General features: G+C 43.2%; 3 protein-coding genes across 3 annotated transcripts; all 3 read left to right on the top strand.

Annotated features, from left to right (window-relative positions):
- Positions 1-5,538: 5,538 nt before the first annotated feature.
- Positions 5,539-9,833, top strand: nim1ka (NIM1 serine/threonine protein kinase a). Its single transcript, XM_084552408.1, has 5 exons — positions 5,539-5,926; positions 6,056-6,168; positions 7,360-7,481; positions 7,592-7,738; positions 8,194-9,833. The coding sequence occupies exons 1-5, from the start codon at positions 5,613-5,615 to the stop codon at positions 8,950-8,952; spliced, it is 1,455 nt and encodes a 484-aa protein (XP_084408534.1). The 5' UTR covers positions 5,539-5,612; the 3' UTR covers positions 8,953-9,833.
- A 519-nt stretch (positions 9,834-10,352) lies between these two features.
- Positions 10,353-16,255, top strand: creb3l3l (cAMP responsive element binding protein 3-like 3 like). The gene is made up of 10 exons (XM_084550621.1): positions 10,353-10,475; positions 12,111-12,251; positions 12,381-12,774; positions 12,906-13,003; positions 13,144-13,236; positions 13,487-13,593; positions 13,923-13,991; positions 14,100-14,184; positions 14,297-14,390; positions 14,509-16,255. The coding sequence occupies exons 2-10, from the start codon at positions 12,111-12,113 to the stop codon at positions 14,913-14,915; spliced, it is 1,488 nt and encodes a 495-aa protein (XP_084406747.1). The 5' UTR covers positions 10,353-10,475; the 3' UTR covers positions 14,916-16,255.
- Positions 16,256-18,865: 2,610 nt separating this feature from the next.
- On the top strand, positions 18,866-20,487 carry gadd45ga (growth arrest and DNA-damage-inducible, gamma a). The gene is made up of 4 exons (XM_084550787.1): positions 18,866-18,981; positions 19,095-19,196; positions 19,315-19,525; positions 19,682-20,487. The coding sequence occupies exons 1-4, from the start codon at positions 18,929-18,931 to the stop codon at positions 19,793-19,795; spliced, it is 480 nt and encodes a 159-aa protein (XP_084406913.1). The 5' UTR covers positions 18,866-18,928; the 3' UTR covers positions 19,796-20,487.
- Positions 20,488-25,045: the final 4,558 nt, after the last annotated feature.

Here is a 25,045-nt window from a genome sequence, read left to right on the forward strand (position 1 = left end):
TAGAATCTAATGCTTGCCAAGACAGGAATTACACACAAAGACTTGCAAACAACATGCAAAACCTTGCCTGAAGTTCTAAGGATTGTAAAGTACCTAGTCCAAAAGTATTTCCACACACCGACTGACTTATTTGCATTGTGTTCTTCCTGCACTTGATAGCACAAGGTCAGATTTGGCTCCCACAATTATCTTACCATTCACATCTTGTTGAATCAAACTGCCATCATGCTGCACAATGTACATGCTATACATGATATATTTGTTTATGGCCTATTTCACAAGTAAATTCGGGGGACAGAGGAGACAAATAAAGCCAGTAATCTTTATTCTGTTGCATGACAAAAGCATTCTTAATCATTCTTGTCAGGGTGGACCCGGATTGCTGTTTGTATTTCCATATATTAGAAGTAAAAATAGTCCTTTTGGGGGATCTTTTTTTATTATTATTATTATTATTTCCACCTGAATGAAATTGTGTTCTTAATTTTCATTCTTTTGATCGTCAGTCAGAGAACATGAAACATTGTGCCTCCTGTGGTTTTCTTTGATGCAAACCTCTTTGATGTGCTGATGGTGAATGACATGCAGGCGGCTCTTTACAGCCGGAAATGACCGTCCAGATTTAGATTTGGACCGCCAAATGCAGGATGTACGAAGTCTATGAGACCATTGCTGTGTTAATATGCTCCCTATGTACCGTGTCATGGGAACTTTGCTATAAGACCTTAGAGACGTATTGTACGTAGCTCTGTGTTTGTTTCTAAGTATGTGTTCTGCATTGCCATGCCATCTTAAGGAATAACAGTGCTTCATGCTCTACCAACAGCACAAATGAATACCAAGCAGTCATGCTACATAAAAGATAAAATAAAGATATGTAAAGTAAGCTGTAGGTGGCATTATATGTTGTCCTGTTAATGTAGCGTCAATTTCAGCTGACCATTTGCAAAGCTAAGTGTTTCCTGGCTCTTCAGCTTTAGTGTGATTTGGGCTGTGTGTGTGTGTCGGGGGGAAGAGGCTTTAGAGGTCAGTCTGTTTTTTTTTTTTGGAAATGTAAAATATTTGCCCCATAGATTCCAGAGGGGCCTTCCCCTCTGTTCCTAGGGCCCTCAGTCCTCATTGTTGGAGCCCTTTTCACCGTTGAGCTTTTTCTTCTTGTCAGCTGAGCATCTCAATTAACACACTGGGGAGCTTTGTGTGGAGAAGGACTCACTGCGCCTGTGCACGTGTGTGTATGCGTGAATGTATGTGCGGTAGGCCTGAAAGCATAACGGCGGGGGGAAAAAGAGAGAATGGGTCACAAGCACAGGCAAACTAGGGGTATGGACGTAAAGGGAATGGCAAGCAAAGCAGGGAGCTTTATAAGAGCCGGGAAGAGCAGACTGCATAGCTGGAGATGTGCGAAGCAGCTCTTCTGCGCTGTCACCTCGTCTAAGTAAAGACACAAACAGGCATTTTTGTGACGGAACCGTCACAGATGGAAAGAGTGAGTAATTCTTGATGCACAGCTGCTGTGGAAGGGCCCTTGTGTTTTCCGTTGTTGGAGTGTGTGAAGAGGCTGCTGATGCTAGCAGTGTGATGAGCAGCAGAGTGCGCCAGGCAGACCTTACTTCTTTAGGGATACTCAGACAATTGATTGACCGTCTGGGGAGAAAGGACCCACACTTGGCAAAGCCGATCGTGTTTGTTGATGAGGGGCCTGGCTCGTTGCAGACTCATGGATTTGCTCGGGATAAACAGCACATTCATATACGTTTTTGTAGTTTTGTATCTGCATGAAACAGCAAAGGTGTGTGGATTAAATGCAACTGACTCATTTTAACAACACATCTCTAACGAATGACCCTTTTCATTCTGGTTTAATCATTTGTCTATCAATGAATTCATCTCAGAGTCAGTAAATGGACATCACAAGATCTTAAATGCAATGTTTTCTAATTACCGCTAATACATCTTTCTGGGGAACAGCACGTTTAATTTTGTGCGTCTACATCAAAATAGGCAGAGGGACCCACAAAGCCCGGCACATGAATTTGCAATTTCAAAAATGTCCTGAACTCCTTTTAAGTTTTTATAATGGCTTGTTTAATTCAATAAACACGCACATCCATGTGGTCTTTCACAATATCTCAGGTTTCAGGCTTCCGTGTTGCAGGTATTTCTTTGCGTGCAGCCAAAAAGATGAATGTCTGTTGCCAAAAAAAAGACTGTAAACAAAGAAATAGCAAACTGAGCAATTCTATAAACTTCTTTTGATATTTTTTTTAGCTTGCGTCAGGCAGACATTTGCAATTTACTGCAAGGTCCCTAATATTTCTCCCATTGGTGCACTGTTGTTCTCCGTATTGGAGCAAATATTGCTGTGTTTATACATCTTTCAGCCCGATAACTGACACAAGTATTCTCGGGGGCTTGGCGCAGCCCTGCACGACTGTAAATATAACACTGTGTGCTCTCTTCTTTGACACTCAGTTTCAGTTAATGCCTAATCCCCCGCCCCGACTTAAAGACAAACAAACATGCTTTGTCAGTGTCCATCACCAAGCAACCAGGTAGATTTGTTATCCAGTGGAAGCGAAGGACAAAAGCAATCTGAGCAGCTAGACTCATCAAACCCTGTGAGATATTCTTACACTGGAGTAGTTATTTGCTGACCTCGTTAGTATTTCTTTTTAAATAACTATCAATTTGTGAACACATTTGAAAGTATTTTAATTGGAAGAAATTTGATATTTTAGTTGAAAGAAAAAACTAAATGCATTAATAGCAGGATGCAATATTTGACACTGAACATATCCCAAGATGTATTAACCAATCCTCAATAACAGATTTTGGTATCTCTGTTGTGCACTCTTCATGCTCTCTTCCGATAATTGATTTGTTTATCTCATGCATGTCCAGCTTTTCAGTCTTTTTATTTACACACATAAAAGCCCCCGGTATTCAGCGCGTGTTGCTTTGTGCTGTAAAGCGGAGGCCTCTCCTCTCTTAGCAAGTCCTTTTAGGCTGCCCGAGATCAATGCGGAGATATTCATGGTGCGATGGCCAGGAAGGTGTTTGAAGGCTGGAAGAGTCCGGGCCTCACAAAAGGGGAAGTGCTTTCATTTCATCCCAGTGTGGATTCATTCATGTTAATATTGAGACGTGTGAGAGCTCACTGTTATGTCATCTTCTCCCATGACAGCGGAAAGAAAGAAGCAATTTGACTAATTCGTTGTCGCATTTTACGGGACAGTGATTAATACAAATTCATTAACCTGTCACTGACTCAGATATCTTTATTTCTCACAGTATCAAACCCATTTGTCCCTAGTGGAGATATAAACAAATACAGATTAAATAAATGTAGAAGGTGCGGCTCCTTTATGTGTTTTTGTGTAGATTTGGTCATCAGTGAACAATCAGCTACGTGGGAAGTTTTGAACTTTTTACTCTAATCCTTTAACTGCTCAGTCGACTGTGGTTAAACAATGCAGGGGCTGATCTAGATACTTGGGAAGAGTGCAGATGGTGTAAATCAGGCATCAGGACGAACAAACCAAAAATAAATTCAGTTTGTTCTGTGTACTCAAGCTGAATTCAGATCCATCGTTCCATTATTTCCCTGCAGAGGAGCCTATCCCAGCTATCACCTACGGCCAATTTAGAATCACCAATTAACCTTGCATGTAAGTATTTGGAATGTGTTAGGGGGCCGAGGCACCTGCAAAAAAAAACACAATGGCACAGGGAGAACATGCAAACTCCCCACAGAAGATCCCCACTTGTTGCTGTCACTACTGTCCTGCCCAACACAGGCAAAGTCAGATCCTAAAAAAAGGTCAAAACCACTAGTTCAGCTCAATTATCAGTGCAACTTTAGTGTAACACATATTTGCCAAATACGATCAAATGTATTCCGAATCATTTCTGCGGGTTCACTTTCACCTCAGAGTCACCTTGTCTTTTTGTTCATCTCACGGGACGTTGTTAACGCCTCGCCCTCTGAGCAGCCTACAGTTATCGCCTAATTACACCATTATGAGCCCGCAAACAATACACAGGAGGGAGTGACACTCGTCACTCATACTCTGCATCTGAAATGATGGTTAATCACGCAGGTATTTCAGGTTGTACGTGAGAAAGAGATGAGCGGGCCCTGATTTGTTTGGTCTGGCTCCCATGGCGACCGCTGCCTGCTTCGGGCCTCGGAGCAGGACTCAAGTAGAAAATTAGGCAAGAATTACAAAGACACTTAAGCACATGCTGCACAGGAACACTTGTGCTGACCTATGCACACAATCTCTTCTGTGTAGAGAGTGGAAAACGACATGATTTTGCGCAGTTGCTTGAGGTATTAAAATGAATTTGCCAAAACGGTATTTTGACAGGTCCATTATAAAAACAAAAAAAGAACAGTGATAACATTAAAGAGTTGTTAAGAGAAAATGAAGGGTATCATGAACGCTAACACACAAAATTCATTTATTTTTGCATGTCTCTTGTGCTTAGTTCCAGGTTGTGTCGTTAACCACCACAAGGCTGCACCCTGACACTATCACCTGTTCAACCTCTCTCCTCCAACCCCCCCTCCTCTTCCCTCCTCCTCGCCCCGTGGCATATTTATACCCCGGAGACTGAAAAGAGTCCATTAAGGCTCCGCGGACCTCTTCGGTAAGAGACAACGCTGAGAGTGAATCTGATAACACATGGTTCACCTGATCTCTGCGCTCATCACTTTTTTTTCTTCAGCAGCTGCAAGTGAGGAAAGCTAAAACATCAAACCACGAGACAACAGCTGCCTCGAGCTTCAGGTGACCAACGGAGCCTGATATTCGTCGTGGGGCGAGGACCGATTCAGGCGCGGAAGACTTGGGAAATTCTGGATGCAGCATGTGCTTGTAGCCATGAAGAATGCGCTTGGACCTGTTTGGTTGAAAAACATAAAAGCATTCATTCATAGGATCTGTTCATTGAAGCAGTTGTCTAAATAGTTATGACATTTGGGCACTGAAAAGGATGTACCTTCTAAATGGCTGGCATATCTGAAGGTAAGTCACGGTTTTGTCTCATATACGTTTACTCAATATCAGCATTTACTAAGGATCTGTGGCAGTTCAGCCATGAAAGCATAGTACTTATAGATAACGGATGCCCGGAGACTACCTTGCATTTACAATTCACATCATGTTGATTTAAGTCTGGCTCTCTGTTTGTTTTAAGCAAATATTTTGGCTGTTGTGCGCATACTGTAAAATTGGAGGAAAACCTATGACACGTTCATGTGCTGCAAAACAAAATATTCCTATTTTCACATCGTTAGAAAAAGAAAAATATGTACATTTAATGTTGGGGGCTTAAAACACATTTGCGGTACCTTGCCAAGCAGTCAGAGTGTCATTATACAGCTGCTAAGACAGTTTTCTAACTAGTTTAATGACATTTTGTTGTAGTTTGAAGGGATTTAAAAGAAGAAACGCTTAAGAAGTAACATCAGTTATTGTGCATTGAAGCAACACTGCAATACTTTTCACAAAGTGCTGCTCTGAGACAGTATTTATTATTGTTCACCCAGTCCTGCATCACTCCCAGCTATGAGCTAAGCCCACTCCACCCTGGGCGTCCCTTGCAGGATGACCGCTGTCTGCCCCTCTGAGAGCAGCCCGGAAGGGGTTACAGTTGGGGCAGCTGGGACAGCAGGCTCTCGGGCTTCGGGGGCAGCGGGCACCACTGGGAAAAGCTCAGTTTCTGGGGTAGAGACCGGGGAGTCCAATGGAGGCTCTGTCGGAGGGTCCGTCGGAGGCACGGTCGGGGTTGCGAGTGGCCAGAGGTACACCCGCTGGAGCCGCCAAGACAGCTCTGACATCAACACAGACGATGAGGGGGCAACCATCCGCCGCCTCACTCCGCTGGAAAGGCTTAACCTGGATATGTGCCAGGATGACAGGTAGAGCTCTGGACCATAATTTCTGTCCTGATTCATTTCCGAATCTGATGTATTGTATTTCTTTTGGGGGCGTCATCTTTAGCATACCACGTATAATATTACAGCTTCTGTTGTGTGCTTTGGTCGCAGGGTGGTTCGTGAGCTAACGGTCGGCAGGAGAATCGGCTTCTACAAAATTCGCGGAGAGATTGGGTGTGGAAATTTCTCCCATGTGAAGCTGGGAATCCATGCTCTCACCAAAGGTAAAAGCTGCACATGTGAGATGCAGCTGCGCTTATGACATTTGCACAGGGACATATTAAAACCTCAGCTAAGCGCAAATGCCATAATGACACGACTGACCGACCAGACACTGATAGCAGCCAGGGTATATTGACTCAACTGTCATAACTGAAAAGAAGTTTAAAGACATTCATCCTTGGGTAAAATAAACATAAATAATTTAATGTTTTCTCTGGCTTCCAATTTTATTTAAGTTATAAGTTGGTTAATAAGCTGTTTCTATCAATGGACCGCAACGCTAATAAGCGTGTCCTTATATAGCGATCCACTAACAAGGTGATGTATGCCCGGCCAGGGGGCTGATTCAGCCACAAAGAGACACACTGTCTGCTGCCCTTGAACAGATGGATTGATTAGAGATCTCCAGTTTCCTTAGCGACGGCTAAAATTGTTGCATGCCTCATCAAAGGCTAAAGAGAGAGAGAGAGGAAAATGAGTGTGTTGCTGTGTGTGTGCACGCTCTGTGTTTTGCTATCTGTTCTTTCCTGTATGCCTGTTTTTCTTCTGTACTTTGCGAGTGGGTGCGTGCATGTGCATGTGTGTGTGCATTTAAGTGGTGCCATTTAGTCAAAAACAATATGAGCTGCAATGCATTTTGAATGCTCCTATTGAAAGCTATGTCACAGCTGAGAGGGAGCCTAATACACCCTGGCCTCAATAATGCATACCGAAGCACAATTAGATATCTCAACACCATTTTGCCACTTAAGAACTTTTCGGTATTCAGTTACCTGTGGTCTGTTTTACGTATAAATCATTTAAAGGATTTCTGCCAAGATATCAGTTGTTATATCAGTTGTTTGAATTTGACAAAGCACTTTGACTCCTCACCTCGATTTGATCCTGCATGTCTGCTCAGACGAGGAGGAACGGCAGAATGACAAGGAGTATGAGAAAGAGCAGTTTCCCCTTTTTTTTTACAAAAGTAAATTTCCCGTTTAAGATAGGCCCTAAGGTAGGAACTGACTCCCTGGGAGAAGATAATCAAGAAAATTGGTTTCTGAGGGCAGCTAATCCTCCATCAAATTAAGTGGAGCAGAGCAGGCTCACATTTTACAACACATATTCTACACTTTAAAGTGTTTCTGTGCACGACTGGGTCTCCTGTGTCACTGGTCACTGATCAGAAACCCTTCCCTTGGCGTCACCAGACAAAGTGGCCATAAAGATCTTGGACAAAACCAAGCTGGATCAGAAGACGCAGAGGCTGCTGTCCAGAGAGATCTCCAGCATGGAGAAGCTGCACCACCCCAACATCATACGGCTCTACGAGGTTTGCCCTCACGCTGATTTACGTACAAACTCTGTCTGATTCTGCTGATCACTAGATCCAGGTAACAGCTCAGTTTGGTGCATCACCCTTATGTTTTGTGTCTCTCGTAGGTGGTGGAGACTTTGTCGAGGTTGCACCTGGTGATGGAGTACGCGGGGGGAGGGGAGCTCTACACCAAGATCACTACAGAAGGAAAACTATCGAATTCTGATAGCAAGATTGTCTTCGCCCAGATACTCTCTGCTGTTAAACACATGGTCAGTATGTGTACGCTTATGATATCTTTTATTAGGTATGTAACACAATTCATTACGATCACGATGTTGTCACTGATAGCTAAAACGACCCTGAAGATGACAACCTACACTGTCTCCTCTGCCACTACAGTGACCTGATCAACAATGGAGTTCATTAAAATTTAATCTATCCTTCTAAACCATTTAATCTCATATGACAACTTCTGTGACTGACACCGTTAGAGCTGCTGCTTTTCATACACAGCATTCACATTTTAGGTATTCAAGTCCAACAGGAGAATAAACTGAGGCTTCAAATTTAAAATCCTGTACTACCAAAGTAGAATAATAGATCTTAAGGTCCACTCCCAGCTGTTTCAGTTTCACGATATTCTGCCAGGTAGAATTTACAGATATTCACTTGGGTTCAAGTGGGTGATATTTGCATGACTGAGTTCCTCCTTGTTCTCCCTCAGCACGAAAACAACATCATCCACCGTGACTTGAAGGCAGAAAACGTCTTCTACACCAGCAGCTCCTGTGTCAAAGTAGGGGACTTTGGATTTAGCACGCTGAGCCGCCGTGACGAGACACTCAACACGTTCTGTGGCTCTCCACCTTACGCTGCGCCTGAACTCTTCCGGGATGAGCATTACGTCGGCATCTATGTAGACTTCTGGGCCCTGGGGGTGATGCTGTTCTTCATGGTGACGGGCACCATGCCATTCAGGGCGGACACTGTGGCCAAACTGAAGCGATGCATCATGGAAGGGGCCTACATCCTGCCCACTTGGGTGCCAGAGGCTTGTCAGCGGCTGATCAGGGGGATCCTCCAGCCCGTACCATCTGACCGCTGCACGGTGGAGCAGATGATGGGCTGCGAGTGGCTGCTCCCCGTGGACTTCCCGCGCGCCATGGAGCCATTTAAACTCGACCCATCCTACCTAGCAGAGAGCGACACAGCTGAACTCGGGGAGGAGGAGATGGAGGTAAAGCTAGCACTGGAGACACTGGGAATCACGTTAGAACACATCCTCAACAACCAGGGGAAGGACTGCAGGAGCTCCATCACTGGGGTCTATCGGATCCTGCTGCATCGCGCTCACAAGAGGCGGGTTGTTGAGAGCATTCCTGCGGTGGCACAGGTTGTCGGACCATCGACAAAAAGTAAAAAGGAGCGGCTGAAAGTGTACCGCAGTTTGCGGCACACATCAAAACTCTGTGTGATTCTGTGACAACATGCTCTGCTTTGCTCTAGAAATAAATTGACTTCATAGTCTGGGACAAGACTGCATGGATTCAACTAGAAATCAAAAAAGTGCTCTTCAGTCCAGTAGTATTTGAAATCATGGTAAATAACTCCTGAAATCAGGCATTTCTTAAGTACCTTGTTAGTAAAATTAGTCTCAGTAATAATGTTGCACTTATTATTGTCTCATTTTCCCGACAGAGTTGAGGACCCATGATACTCATAATTTAGAAACATTATGAGATATATATAATTAATAAGTAAATATAGTAATGATTAGTAGGCATACAGGACTTGTTACATCAGTCACACAGGTCAGATATTTACAATATACAGTAGCTCACGCCCATTCAATGCTCAGTTGTGTTGTAACAACAAATCCTATGAAAATCAATGTAGCATAAATTCTAAGGAAAAGAGGTAGAAATCCACAACATTATGCCGAGGCGATAAAGTGGTAAAACATGCAATCAATACATGAAATGTGCTGTCTTTAATGTTCAATTGCACTTTTCTTCGATGCCTTAGGTGTTTTTTTAAAAAAACATATTATGAGATCAGATGGACTGGTTTACCTACACTCCTTAATGTTTGTGATGCTATAAATAGAGATTTCCCATCTTACGTATCTCTATGAGATGTTCCTACTGTTATACCGGTTGACCTCACAGACCTCACTACTTTCCCCATGGCTTGAAAAAGCCAGTGAATGACATTAAGCTCTGAATACCCAAATACCAGCTATGAGAGTTATTAGTTCATGTGGCAACAACCACTTTGACAATTTCAGTATGAGATTCAGTCGTTGGATTTTTAAATCATATGATGCCATGTCCATGCTAATGTGCTGACTGAAATAAATAAAAGTCTGAAACACGTATGTCATTTTCTTTTTTCTTTTCCTTTTATGATGCTTTTAGGTTTGTTTTATAATTCGTTATTAAAATGATTACTTATTGCTTAGTTACATCGATTTGTTTTTGCTGTCTTATGTTACAGCAAAAAATAAATTAAGTAATTAAAAACATCAAACCAAAATATTATATACTGCGCTATTTTCAATTAATTATTGGGTTTATATAATTTGCAAATTATTGCATTGTGTCCTTTGGACAGGCTGAAATACAGACGGTTTAATGTAAACACTAAATGCTTTACTTTACTTTATTATATTATTATATTATATTATATTTTTTTTAAATAAAAACAATATTAAGAAAACAATTATTTTTGATTTATTGTATTTTACTGGTCGCATTTCGTGCAGAACTGAGCACAAGACACAGAAAAGCAAAAGACTACACCTCCCAGAAACACTTCCCGGAAGACACGTACATGTCCTCACATCCGCCTTTGCGTGATGACGCAATTTTTGCCTTGTTGGAAGGGGGATTCAGGAGGAAGCGCTGTGACGGTAGACGGTGGCAGTAGAGATAAACTGAGAAGAGAAATCAAAAAGACACCCGGACTCACTCACTCGAATGGTATTCTGTCTCCTGTCATCAAACGGTAAGAAAAGCATTGTTTGCATTGCCTGCTTTTAATGCTCTTAAGTGGTTTTAAAGGCACGAGGGACCACGCCCTCAATACATTAGATTATGGCAGGATTATTAGGGTGACATTAGTAGCTGACTCGACGGTGTTGGCCTAAAACATCTCATGACTTCTGCTATTGTAAGTAATGGTGCGGTTACATTTTGTGAGCCTTTTCAAAACCAACAAAAACAAAGCTTTATTTGCACCAACTCCCACCATAAGTAGCTCATTTTCGTTTACGTCTTAATTTGCTGCAAGACCTTACTGTTGTTTTTTATTTATTTTAATCCATCAAAGACACCCTGCACTCGTTTTTTTTTTTTTAACCTCGGCCTTTTTAAATAACTGAATGCATCTTTCCCCCCGACACAAATGAAAGTATAATTAATGCTTCATATTTGTTTTGACACTTGATACTGTACTCATATCCCGTGACAAAGGCATGGAGGGGGCGGGGCTCAAGTACAGGATGAGGTCATGATGGGTGCGTGGCTACTGCTGGTGGTGATGCAATATTGGGAGCTCCATAATTCATACACGAATTATATTTGTTATCAATCCACTGAGATATGATCAGTTTATTGCTCCCATCCCATGCATCCATCCGTGCACATGCGCCTGCAGCCTCCACATGGCAAAGCACAGAGCACCATGTAACAATGAATCTGTAGAGTGGATGCTCACTAGACCGTCGCGTCATTTACTACAGCACCCCTTTGTCCTGTTGTATGGCGGTAGTAGTAATTTGATACCAGTACCTTGAACAGATACATAAAATGTGTTGATATTTTGGGTGTAACTGCTTGCAATGTGCAATTTGACCATAGATAAGCAATCGTATTTATTTGGATATGATGCCAACAATGAAAAGAATCTGATTTAGCCAGGTATGCTCATATATACAAGGACGTTGTCTTGGTGTTTGGTGCAGTGAACATATAAAAGAATATATAAAACCGAGGGTGATTGCTTATTTTAATGAGCTACAACTGTCATATCATCATCATGTCATGGTATTGCATCATTTAACTGTATGGCTATGACTAACAATCACTTTCATAAATGGCAGCTGCATAATAGCCTCAAAATGCCTCGCTTTGTCCAGTCAGCAGTCCCAAACCCATCGACAATCCTATGAATTCACCATTACATAAAATAGGATCGTACAATCAGTTTTTAAATTTGTGTATTTTCTGCCAGAGAAATGTCTTATAACACCAACAGGATTATTTTTAGTTATTTAAGTGATCATTCTGCAGCTAAATCTCAACTGTGAGATAATAAATTTATGTCCCAAAATGACAATGCTCAATATTTTTTTTTTATTTATTTATTTTTTTTTTTCAAATTAGTACTTTTCCCCCCCCCCCCTGGTAATTTTCCCCTGTCAAAGTCAAAGTCGTCACTGTTTTTGTATATATTTTTTGCCAAATTCACGCGCTACTGTGACAAGGTAATTTCCCATACGTGGGATCAATAAACATGTTTTATGTCTTAAAAAAAAAAAAAAAATCCCAGAAAATAGAGAAAGGCTTATCAACATCACTATTATATGAACCAAGATTTCATTGTTAAAAAGATATTAAACTTGATGTTGTTTTGGTACAGATGTCAGTCACTGAGGAACTTCCAGATATGGATGGAGCAGACCTCTTAGGGTTGCTGTTCCAGGATGGAGCCGATGGATCTACGGACGCCTTTTTTCCAGATGGGAACGGGCTCATTGAATCCTGGCTGTCTGAACAAGATGTAAGGCTCCATTCACATGCATTGCTTTTATGTTTTTTTTGTGACTTAACTGTAAATGTCCAAGGAAACAGTTCCACAATTAAAGAACTACTAAAAAGCTAATCCATCTTATTGCCTTTTGTCTCCCAGATGCTGACAGGTATGGATACTGAAGACTTCCTGTCCAGCTTGTTGGACGGAGAGGACAACATGGAGGCCATCTGTCCCTCTCATTCCCCCCTGGGCAGCGACAGCGGCATTTCTGACGACAGCAGCACCGGCACTGGAAATAACAATCTTCTGGGTTGCTCAAGTCCTAATGGCAGTGACAGCGACATTGTGCCCAGCCCAGGTTATTCTCAGCCCAGCCCGGTGCACTATGACCCTGCCCTGACTTCAGGAGAGCTGCAGACAGAGAGCCTTGAGGCCTTGACGGTCCAGGCAGATCACAGCTATTCTCTGCTGCAGAGCGGAGGGAGAGACATGGACGTGCTGCAGAGTGTGAGGGCAGAGAAGCCAGATACCGACGTCTTCATTGATCTGGGTATGTGTTGACTACGTGGAATCTTTGGTTTTAACATTGTACTTAAACCTCTTTAAAATAACATAAATATGGATACAGCAAATGTGTGTTGCATATGAAGTGTGTTTTAAATGAATATTCATATGTGACAGATGACCTGGTGACTGAGGAAATGGAGGAGGACATCACCAGCGAGCTGCCCTGCACTCTGGCCATAGAGGACTCATCACAAACCAGCAGCACAGACCAGGTTAGACCAATAAGACTGCAGCTAACATGCCAGTATTGTCTGATAATAAGATTAATGGTGCGTCGTTCATCCTTGATCTTGTCATTATTATAAACTGTATGTGTTTTATGGTTTACCAACATCTGTTTTCCTCCCTCTAGTTCATGTTTAAAGAGATTGTGCTCACTGAGGAGGAGAAGCGGCTTTTGGCAAAAGAGGGTGCAACCATTCCCAACCACATGCCTCTCACAAAGGTAATTTTCAGTTTATGTCTGTATTTTCTTGAGCTGAATTGAGTTGTAACTTTTTTACAGTTTGGCCACAGTCAATACAGTTTTTGTCTTGTATCTCAGTATTTAGTTTATTAAGGCCAGCATTAATTGTCTTTGGACGAACAATTAATGTTTTCCCGTTTGGTCTTTCCGCGGCACAGCTTCTCAGGGCTGTTTTATACGCGTCTGTCACGTCAACATTGTGGTGAAAGCTTGGTCTGCTCTGTAACAGGCAGAGGAGAGGACTCTGAAGAGGGTCAGGAGGAAGATCCGCAACAAGCAGTCGGCACAGGAGAGCCGCAAGAAGAAGAAAGTGTATGTTGATGGACTGGAAAACAGGTGAGACACTTACCAGTTCATTAGGTACACGAGTAAAACACCAGTACATTCTGGTGTAACAGTCCTGCATTAAATCCCCTGTTCAGTTTATGTTGAAACAGCGTCAGAAAGGTGGTAATTCAATTGTATAATGATTTTGTTGTTTTATTTTAGCCTAGCCCACTGACTAAAATTGGGTTGTCAAAATAATAGAAACAACAGCCTACAGAATGTAAACACAGTTGAATCAACAGCTCTCCGAGTTATTTTGAACAGATGCTGATTACCATGACTGAAATACTTGTACGTGTGGCTACATTAATTAATCACTGAATCATTGTCTACCACAGGGTTGCCATCTGCACTGCACACAACCTGGAACTGCAGAAGAAAGTCCAAATGCTTCAGAAACAGAACATGTAAGGAGTCTGAGAAACTGCCTCTTCTGTGTTCATATGTAGTAACACATATCCAGTCAAGTTTCTTTTTAAACCATTACATCAAATTTATACTTTCCTTTCTTACAGGTCCTTGATAGAGCAACTGAGGAAACTGCAGAGCATAGTGAAGATGTCAACTATGAAGGCCAGCACGACCAGCACTTGTGTTATGGTAAATTTGTTGACAATATTTTGATATATATTTTTTAAAAGAAGGTATGGAGCTTTGTGTCATTGTGGTGTATTGTTTCCCTCAATTTTCTTTTATTGACTTTGCCCTCCAGGTGTTCCTGCTCTCTTTCTGTCTCATCATCTTCCCGTCAGTGAATCCATTTGGTGGAAACGCTGAAAAGAAGGAACTCTACACACCGTCTTCCAGTAAGTCATCATAAAAACTATAAATAAAAAATGTGATTCTGTGTGTAGGTCTGTTTATTTTATAAATTTTTACGACCAAGCTTTAGTGAATCTCTTTTCTACCTTTACATTTTTGCAGTCATCTCCCGGACCTTGCGCTCGCTGCCTCCAGACAGCACAGATGCCGTATCCTACCTTGATTCTGCGACAGACGAGCTCGTCCTAGTGCCCCAAGCAGAGGTGGAGAAAGTCAAAGCCATCTTCGCGGGCGGTCAAAAGAATCACACTCCGGACTACCAGAGGGTGGAGCAACCTGACTCAGAAACGGGCGTCAACAGCAACTCCTCGGCAGACTTCCCCAGCCCTGCTCAGGCAGCGGAGATGAAGCCGGGGCCGCCAGGCAGCGTAGGGGCCTTACAGGAAGGGTCCATTGATGCTGTAGTGGCATCTGCCGTGGCGTATGAGGTCACAGGATCCAAGGAGAACTGGATAGACCATAACCCCCCGTCTGTCATATTGCCGCAGCACCGCTTTGATGAGATGTAGTAGGGATGTGTTGATCATTTTGACCAGCAGATGGAGCCATTTACCTAATGTTAGAGGTACCAGGAAGAAGCTTAAAAAGGAGGAAGGGAAAATTATTATTTATATAAATATAGGATCATCCTGTTTGTCCCTGCTTTCCCCTTTAGCAGCCTTCAGGTGTACTACATTTCCTTAATTTGCACTTTGTTCTAATTTCGGTGTTTCTGAAAGCAAGAAGAACTGGAATGTAATTCACATACAGTATATGCCTGTGCTGCTGTAGGCTACATGCTACTGAGGTAACCCTTAAAGCACTGAGCCTTTGTATTGTGCAAAACAGTGAAGATAACCAAAATTGATAAAAAAAATTTAATGGCACCACCTTCAGGAGTGGCGGTGGATCACTTCAGGACAACTTGACGGCATTATCCTATATGATCAAATATCAGGGAGAGCTTTTTATTTTTTGACTATGTCTGATCCCTTCCAGCAGATTTAGTTAACGTCCACTGCTCACGAATGACTCTCCAAAATCATAGTTTACATTGCCATAGTGAATTATTCTGAAGAAAAGTAGCCAGTGTTTTTTTTTTTATTTTCTTCTTTTATAATTGCAAGCTAGTCAGTAACATCCAGTGCGCAGTAGAAGATAGGCAGCTTGATTCCCATAAAGCTTGATCCGAGTGGTTGGTCGACCACTGTAACGCTTAAGCCATTGCAGGACATTTGGCCATTTTAGAAGACTTGTGAAGTTCGTTAGTATTTCCCTTGTAACAAGGGTATCCATGCGCCTTTTCATTTTGGAATGCTTTGTTTCGGTGTTGTACAGTAAAGCAAGACAGAATATAGAAAAAGACACCGTACCCTTGACTTTTATCATTGTTAGGTGAAGCCCGATCTGCCCCTGCTATCGCTTCTTTTAAACGTTCATTGGCACAGCTCTTACCTTTATAAACATGTATGAAAGACCTTTGCACCCGTGTGCACAAGATAAGGGGTTTAATATATTTGCTCGGTAAACTGTTTCGCAGTAAGATGTGCTCAAAAATGTCATGACCTGTTTTGTCAGTGAAGCATTTTTGTGATTTCTTTCTTGTATTTTCTTTCTGTTTATTGTCAGTAATATATGGGATCTAAATGGTGTTGAGACTACTTTTTTTTTTTTTTGTCCTCCCATTTGACACGTTGATGAGATTTTAAATGTTGATCATGTTGAACAAATGCACTGACATTTGACGTAGTCCGAGAATGAAATGTAAATATATGAGATGATTGTAGCTCTTTCTGTACATTTGAACTCCTTACGTATAAGACATGTCTGAACATCTATAATAATAATAAACTTTTTTTATATACCGGAATGAATCTCGATCATTGTTAATGATTATGAACTTTATCTATCATGAACCATCCTGTGAGGAGTCTGCTGATAATTCAGCTCTTAAGCACTTACATTTATAAGTTTCTTTTTTCTTATAGGCTCTTGTTAGATTTCATAACAGCAATCTTTTAATAATGCACCGCCATTTTCACGCTCAAGTTTACCAATACAAACATAATGTGGAATTGCCACGTCTTCTGACTGTTGGAGTCAGCTGCTGGTCCCAAGATCAGGTGGCTAGAGCTGTTTCTAATTTATCCCTCAATGGGATTTTCAGCCCGGGATTTCCCGCATGCTAAACTGCTTAGTGCATTCAGTGCTATTCTTTTGTTGGGCACACAGTGGATTGGATTTAAAAAGTAAACAGCATGTAAGATGCATGGATAATGCACGTATATTCTGAGGCCAAAGAAGGAAGTGATCTTTTAATTCAATTTGCATTTTGACTGTGTTAAATTCTGTACATTCAAACTGATCGTGTTTCCCCCGCACCTGTTTCTATCTTGTTATTCTCCGCGGCCGGCAAACAGTATTTGTCTGACTTTTAGCTGGAACCTCAGCTGTCGGGGAATAACAGCATACAGGCACCGGCGGTGAGTCACAAGTGTGAGGCTAGAATCATGAGTCACGGGACAAGTAAACATGTTGAGGCACAGTAGTGGAGGAAAACGAATCAGCCCACGAATGACCAGCAGGTGGAGCTGTTAGTCCAGATTTCTGCAGCTTTGCTCAAATCCAGTTTGCAAGTTAGGTTAAAGGTCATTAGGTAATATGTGGGCTCATTTGTTTGCGTTCAACGAGGCCTAAATGTCAAAGTGGTTAATTATTTGACTCATCATTTAATGTGAAGTTGATAAACAACCTTTGATATAATGCAATGTTCCTGTAATTAGGCCTGCACTTGGTGCTTGCGCGATATTTATCAATATATCAATATAAGATGATAAAATTTGAGGGTTCATGAAAGTTTAGTGAATTAGTCACACGTACTCTCAAGTATTGCTCATGTTATAGTAGACGCAAAATTCAAGTTAAGACAAGACCAGCCACCCAGTGCGTAAACATCTCACAGCCTTCGGCATCTGTCTGTCTGAAAAGCGAATGATGTTATATCTAAACACATACGATCCAGGCTGATAAGATAAATTGGCCTGAAAAGGGCCAGTGGCCTCGGCACGTGGCGTTTGTCTTTCTTTTTTCTTTTTTTTGCGGGACGGGCCCACGCGCATCTGTCGGGCATCTGCCCCGCAGGGCACTGAATGGAGTGGGGTAATCAGGGGAGTGGGGCGCACGCACACACACACACACACACACACACACACGCATACTCACACCTCCCCAGAGCCACGGAAGGAACCGGAGCAGGTGGAGGACGTATTCTTGTGATGCAAAGTTTTTTTCTTTTTCTTTTTGTGCAGAATCGACACGCGTCGAGACAGACTGGCAATTAAAGCTTTCTTTTCAAAAGGGAGAACAAAAACTGGCGTGTGCCGGACACAAGCTGTTTGCTGGTCACTTCCAGAAAAAAGAAAAAGAAAAAGAAAAAAAAAAAAAAAGAAACCCGTTGAGAACTCTCACCTTATTCGGGTCAGAGCTGGCTTGTGGGTTTTTCTCCCGGGACGGTCCCGTAACTCCCGGGCAGGCTGTAAACACAACGTTAGGTAACGGAGTCTGGTGGGACGCGCACGCACTCGCGAGTGCACCATCAACATAAGCTGTTTAATAAGGAAAGGGAATGTTCGGATGGGCTAAATATATCTTCCTTTAGTGATTCCCCGCGCCGGGGAAGTCCAGGCATTAATAGATTGTTCGAGAGTTTATGGTGGAGCGGATTCATTTCGTTTTCTCTCCGCTCCGCCTACAGGGGAGATCATCATTAGTCAATTACCTTTGGAACAGTTTGGGATGTTTTCTGCGGTGGCACCTAATATTAGCATAACTTCCATGGCAAATTTAACAACTGACATGCATGATAATTATAAACCCACAGACTCTGGGTTCTGGGTGTTCGGTGTCGACGTATATAATGTGGATAATAACTAAATAAACAGACAAGGACGCCCACCTGCAGCCATCACATACAAGCAATTAAAGCTTTGCATTTAGGATGTTTATTCAGTTTATTCTTAAAAAACCCTTGCCTGTGCGTCACATACTGCATTCAGCATGCATTTTCAGTTTAAATCCAGGTCATGACAACATGCCAACTTGTCCAAGGGCTAATTAAAGCCTGCAGGGAGTCCATTGTATCAGTTGTTGCAACCACCGCGAAAGTCCACCGTAAACAGGACTTTTAGTATTTGTTCAGTGTGGTGATGTTGGATGTTGACAAGACAAGGACGAATTGGAGACGGCCGGGGGTGGGGGGAATTTCTTGAAAGGTTGTAATCCGGCCCCACGTGGGGTTGTCAACAAACTCGAACTAGCTGTCCGGGGACTTTTGCTTTCCTCACTGCAAAAGTGGCTCATTGGCTCATTGGCTCAACAGCGACACGCGGAAAGACCGCCCCTTGCCGAGAAACTACGCCGCTGCCCTGCTATAAAAACACCCACTGCCTGTTTCAGTCTCAGAATAACACGAGAGATTACAGAGAGAAGTGCACAGCCGTTTTACTGTTCACTGCAAAACCCCGATCGCGCTTGGATTATAACTATGACTCTGGAAGAGATCCGCGGACAAGACAACACAATGGAAAATGCTGATAGGTAAATATTTTACGCACCGATGCAAGATTATTTTAGGGTTTACGGGTTAATGCTTTGTAGCGATTTCTGATATGTTCCTGGTGTCCTAATGAGATGTGTTTTTCTTTGTCAAGGATGCAAAGTGCAGGCGCAGCCCTGGAAGAGCTGCTGCTCGCTGCTAAGAAGCAGGACTACCTGACAGTTGGAGTTTACGAATCGGCCAAAGTCATGAATGTGTAAGTATTGCAATTCGTGGAGCGCATTATAATCCATTTCAGCTGCCTTTTCTTTTAAAAATTTCGAGCATAAACGTGAGAGAATGTTTGCCAACCGCATGTCTCGTCTTTTCCACAGTGACCCAGACAGCGTGGCATTCTGCGTCCTCGCCACCGATGAGGAGTACGAGTGTGACATTGCTCTTCAGATCCACTTCACCCTCATCCAGGCTTTCTGCTTCGACAACGACATCAACGTGGTGCGCGTCAACGATATCGAGCGCCTCGCCGACCTCGTGGGCGCAGACGAGACCGGCGAGCCCAAGGACGCGCACTGCATTCTTGTCACGGTACGTCCCCATGAGCAACCACTCAGTCAGCAGCCGGTGAATCATGCATGCATCACCATCGTGTCTGCATATTCTGCTCACGCTGCCAGTTTTACTTCGTGTCTGCGCATGTGACCTGATTGTAAACCTCTCTCTTTATTTTTTTTCTTATTTCAGAGCCCCAGTGCAAACCCGTGGAAAGATCCTGCTCTGGACAAGCTGAGCCTGTTCTGTGAGGAAAGCCGCAGTGTGTATGACTGGGTGCCCACCATCACACTCCCAGAGCGCTGAAGTGACAAGACCCTGAAGATGCTTCACATGATGATGATGAAGATGATGAAAAGAAAGTCAAGGAGCTGAGCTTCAACTGGGGGCGTCACGCCTTTATGCCTCACTTGTCTGGATTATGAGGTTGTGGCTGCTGCCCCCCCATGCAAAAGTGCAACTCTTCCAGTGCATTCTGGTTCAGTTGGTTCTGGATTACCCTGTGGAAGGGTTCAAGTTCAGAGTCCAAGTGTAGACTGGGTCAGGTGTATGAGGAGTGGGCAGAGAGCCTGAGGAGGAGCTGGACTGTACTGCATAGTGCATTAAAAGATAAGTGCTGACCAAGTGACTGCTCTAGAGAACAGGCATCGAGGAAGTCACAGAGAAGGATACTGTGCAAGAAATGGACTAATGAAAGTGTGCAAGCTGGACTGAATCTCGTCAGAGGGGAACAACTCGGATGCCGGTCCAGAAGAGGGTACCTGAAAGTGTCAAAACTGACTTTTCACGTTTCTTTATGAGTGCAGCTGTCAGGGAGTTCTTGGGATGAGCAGAAACGCTGCTTGCAAATCCTGATTTGAGCTGCATCTCTACCTGTGACACTTTTTCACGGACTATTGTTTTTACTTTAAAAACATGCAGACAGAAGTATGCAAAATGAAACTGAATTGTACTCATTTGAAATGGTTTTTGTGAATAAACATTTGTAATCAAACTCACATTCTCTTCTCAGAAATGTCATTTCTCCTTTGCACTAAGCTTTCCAGAGATTACCTAAAGCTACAGTGAGCTAAGATGCAAGTGTGTGGGAACTTACAGCCGATTGCACACGTACAGACGAATCAGGAAGTGTTGCAAGACTGGGTTACTACTAGATAAGAAGTAAAGAGTAAAATGTGGGTGACAGGAAAGTGAAGATCAAACCACTGAGTGACTCGCGGGGGGCGGGGGGAGACAGAGAGAGACAGAGGGGCGAAGAGAAAATGAAGAAAAGGGAGAGTAGAGCCGTTACAACATAATGACGCTCGAGACATGTGCTTTTTCCAGGCACTGACCTTTTACCGCTCACAGACCAGCTGCCTTACGCGACAGTGTGCAAAATTGCTGAAGCCAGAATTGAGGCCGAAGGTTGGAGGGAGGGGGCTGCAGGAGACGGCTTTCTTTGGGTTTTTTTGTGCATTGGCAGCTGAGTCTAGAGGACTGTGTGTCAGTGGGCAGTGAGCTTAGTTGTAGTTTTGTGCAACCAAGTGGAAATTGGAGACAGTATTGCATTAATACCCAAATTCTGCTCTGCTGTACAACTCTGAGGTTAAACATTGCATAGGAGAGATTCACTTTTGGGAAACTGACATGAATGAACGTTCAGTTAAAACAATATGCAATGGCCTACAAGACTGATGCAAACTATGAGGCAACACACATGGGGAAAGTGTCTGTATTCCTGCAAACGTGTGCACATACAGTCACGTGCACGCCACAGAAACTGGTGTGGAATTGTAGCAGAGCTGTCGCAGAATGAAGGTCAGCAGATCCTCAGCGGCAGGTAAGGGGAAGCTTGTGAGGGTTGTGGTCGACTCAGAGCTGAGGCTGACAGTAAAAGGTGGCCCACATCAAAGAGGCAGCACACTTCAGAGGAACTCATCTCGACTTTCTTGTCAGGGGCCGACCACTGGTCGCACCGCCCGCGAGTGTTCGGACCAACAGGCCAGCCCACATGGTCAAGAACTGAGGCGCAGGACCGTATGTGCAAGCTCACACACATGCAACCACATACGACCAATGGAGGCAGTCCCTTTCTCCGCTGAGTCTGATATGAAGCGGTTGCTCAGTGTTCTAAGAACAGAGGAAGCTCCACTCAAAGAGAATTACAAAAAACAACAACTTGTAGACATGAAATAGAGGGACTTTCCATAGGCCAGTAGTATTTTCACTAGTAGGCATACTCGATACTCAAAAGATTTACCATGAATTCTCACAAAGCAAGTCTTTTTTATTGTCATTTGTTTTATTTTGAGCTGTCAAAACTGTAGATTGGGATTGAGCACTCGTGTAGGGCACTGATATGAAGACCAATGTGGCTTGTGACCACTATTATGATCTGCGGTTGATGCACTCTGGACTGTGTGACTGAAAATGAAAGCTATGTCTGAGTAAAAGCTGAAATGCAATAAATCGTGAAAATCACCTGAAAAATTCCCAGTCATTTCACAGGGTATACGGGGTGCATTCATACAATTCATAATCTAATAAACAAGAGACCAAAAGCACCTAAATCTTTTAATATATTCTTGAAAAACAAAGCAATGTTTAATGCACCAAATAAAAGAATTTTGTCAAGAGTATAAATCTTCAACATGTTATTATGTGCACCCTCTAACATTGGGTTATACTTAAGCATTATGTGTATCATCCTCGACCTAGTTCAGACAAGTAACTCTGATGGTTCTTTTGGTACTTCAGAATGTACTTTCTAAAAGTCCTCTGCACCACTCAGGACTACATAATCCACAAGCTCAAACCTCTGTAGCAGCAGCTCATGCAAGCCCTATGCAAGACTGTGGAACAACAGCATTCCTGTTTTGTAGTCTATGTTCCCCCTATTTGGCTGCAGGTGTATGTGGGCTGCCAGAGAACAAAGTCTTCTGGAAAGCGTTGCTTGCTTGCCTGTGCTGCTGCTGCTGCTGCTGCTGCTGTTTGTTAACAAACATCTTCTCCCCGTCTTGGTTGTCGTGCCAAAGCCTGGAGCAACGGTCCAGATTGTTGAGGCAGCCGACTGTCTGCACAAAGTCTGAGCCAGAGATCTAGAGCAACGATAGACTGAGAGAGGGAGAGAGGGAGACCAGACAGATGTGTGTTCTGACTTGGGAACATTAGTGTTTTCAACTGTGGCGCAGAAAAATGTCTAACATCAGGTAGCCGTTTAAGTGCCTGCTGCTGTGGTTTATCTCGACTAAATTTTTCCATTTTACGTTGCCACAACACAACACATTTATCAACGTCATTCAAAATTTACCTTCTTAAGGGAAAAAATTGACATTTAGAGGATGTGCTCATTCTCTTTCCTGTCCCTTGACAGCTGGATGATAGTATCAGTGCAACACATCAACCAATATGAAGCTGAAGCCAGTTTTAATGATAGCTTAGCATAGCATTAAATGCTAGCCTAGCATAGCATAGCATTAAATGCTAGCTTAGCATAGCATTAAACCGGTGACAGGGGTGAAACAACAAGCGGAGATTCCACCTGCCTGTAAAGTTTGCCAATCAGGATGCAACAGATGTAACTGATCTTCAACCCTCGCTCCCGGCAGTGAAAAGGCATGTTTCCGGAAATGCCAAGCTATTCCTGTAACAAAAGGCAGCACTGATAAAAGAAGAATAAAGTAATAATCTTAGTTTTTTCTAAACAGCTGAGCCTTTCTTTCTTGGCTTAGCTGCAGAGTTGGTTTTGTCAACTAGAGTGTCTCCATAATGTTGATAGATATGGCATGAGAATACTAATACTCAGTGTCTTGCTTACTCCATATTGAGAGAGGAAATAAAATGTTGATATTTTCACATGGTGGGATGTTACATTACGTATTTCCACGCTGAGATGGCTAACCCCAAACTGTAAAATGCTAAATGTTTAAACTTGGAGCCTTAGGCAGAGTGACACGCTGCCGTTCCGAGATCCTTACTTTCATGGGTAACCGTTGCCCTTTCTTCCCATTCCATCTCCGTTTCACTTACAGTAACCACAGCACGATGAGATTACACAGTGAGCTGACAGGCAGCGTCCCCCCTCTCGCCCCGCCCGCCTCTAACTCTCTCGCTCTCGCGTGGCCAGATTGGTACCATGAGATCATGGCCCAGCTGGGTCTGGCAGGCTGTGGGGAGGGAGAGAGGGAGAGAGAGGGAGGGAAAGAGAGATGGACTGCTGGTGTTGGGTGTCTCTAATCTAAGTAGAGAGTATGTGTCACTCGCTGGAGATATGAGCTGCACCCTTGCTGCTGCTCACAGTGAGCTCACTCCTGAGAGGCTATGTGGTGAGCCAGCACAATGTGTGACTATTCGAAGTTCTTAGATTCCAGGGTGAAGGGAATTTCTCAGAACTGCTGCACTGCTGCAGTGGCCCAGGTGATTCCAAATAAAAACAACATGAACACACACTGCCACTGACTCCTGTTTGTGAAGAGCCACAGTAAATCTGTCAGCATGACTTCACATAGGGGGTTTTTCCTGAGCACTGTGGTTTCACTTGTGCTGTGGCAGCGGTAAAGCTTTAAAGCGCAAACATGTGTGCACACCTGGGGCAGTGGGATGACCACACAACACTGAGGAGGGGTGAGATGACATTATTCAGACCTCTCGGCTGAGAAGTAATGACCACAGTTGTCTTTCTGTACAGCCTATAATCAAAGTGAACAAAACAGCTGTGTGTGAGCTGAGGGGAGGGTGACCTGGTTAGAAATTCACACACAAACACCTGACCTACACTTTAGAGATCCAGCGTGCCCTTTTGAGGGGGGTAGAGTGACACACACACACACACGCGCACACACACACACACCTACACACACAACATGTCATTGCAGATGAGGTCATGACACACACTTAACTGATGCTGATATCTCTTGAATCACCAGTGAAAACCCATGAGACAATTGTCTTAAATATGTCATCCGGTCAGAGAGTGTTTTTAAATATAGAAGATAATCCCTCCACTGTTTGTGCAGGATACAGCGATTTTGTTTTCAAATTGGTATGTCTGCCGTTGCCTCGGGATTGCATCACAGTGTTTGTTCAGTGGCAACTGAACGGATTGACTGGATGAAATGTGTAATTTCTGAGTGCAATGTCTATAGTTTTAACATAAACAAGATTACGCTTGTGCGCCCCCATTGCTACAAAACTGTGGTCACTGGGTTTAAATATATATATATATATATGAAAAGTACATGAGCCATGATAGCACTGAGCTAAACTTAGATCATATGATCTGAGTGCCAGATTTCTAATTTGATTATTGGCATTAACTGAATGCCGTGGCAAAACAAGAAACACTTTGAACGAATCAAGAATATGACCCACCACGAGTCTGCGAGTCCACGGTGAGTGATGCGACGCCAAGTGCACTGATCAAACGCGACTGGGGGCTTTTGATTTGCCTTGTTACACAAGCTGCTGTGAGATACGTGCACAAAAAAAAAAGACAAAGAGCGTTTTTTTGGACATTTGAAACAGCTCAGAGTCCGAGAGTCTAATAGTCTCACGTGGTTTACTCGAGCATGACAG

This window comes from Chelon labrosus, assembly GCF_963514085.1.
Source record: "Chelon labrosus genome assembly, chromosome: 9".
In the NCBI taxonomy this organism is placed as follows: Eukaryota; Metazoa; Chordata; class Actinopteri; order Mugiliformes; family Mugilidae; genus Chelon; species Chelon labrosus.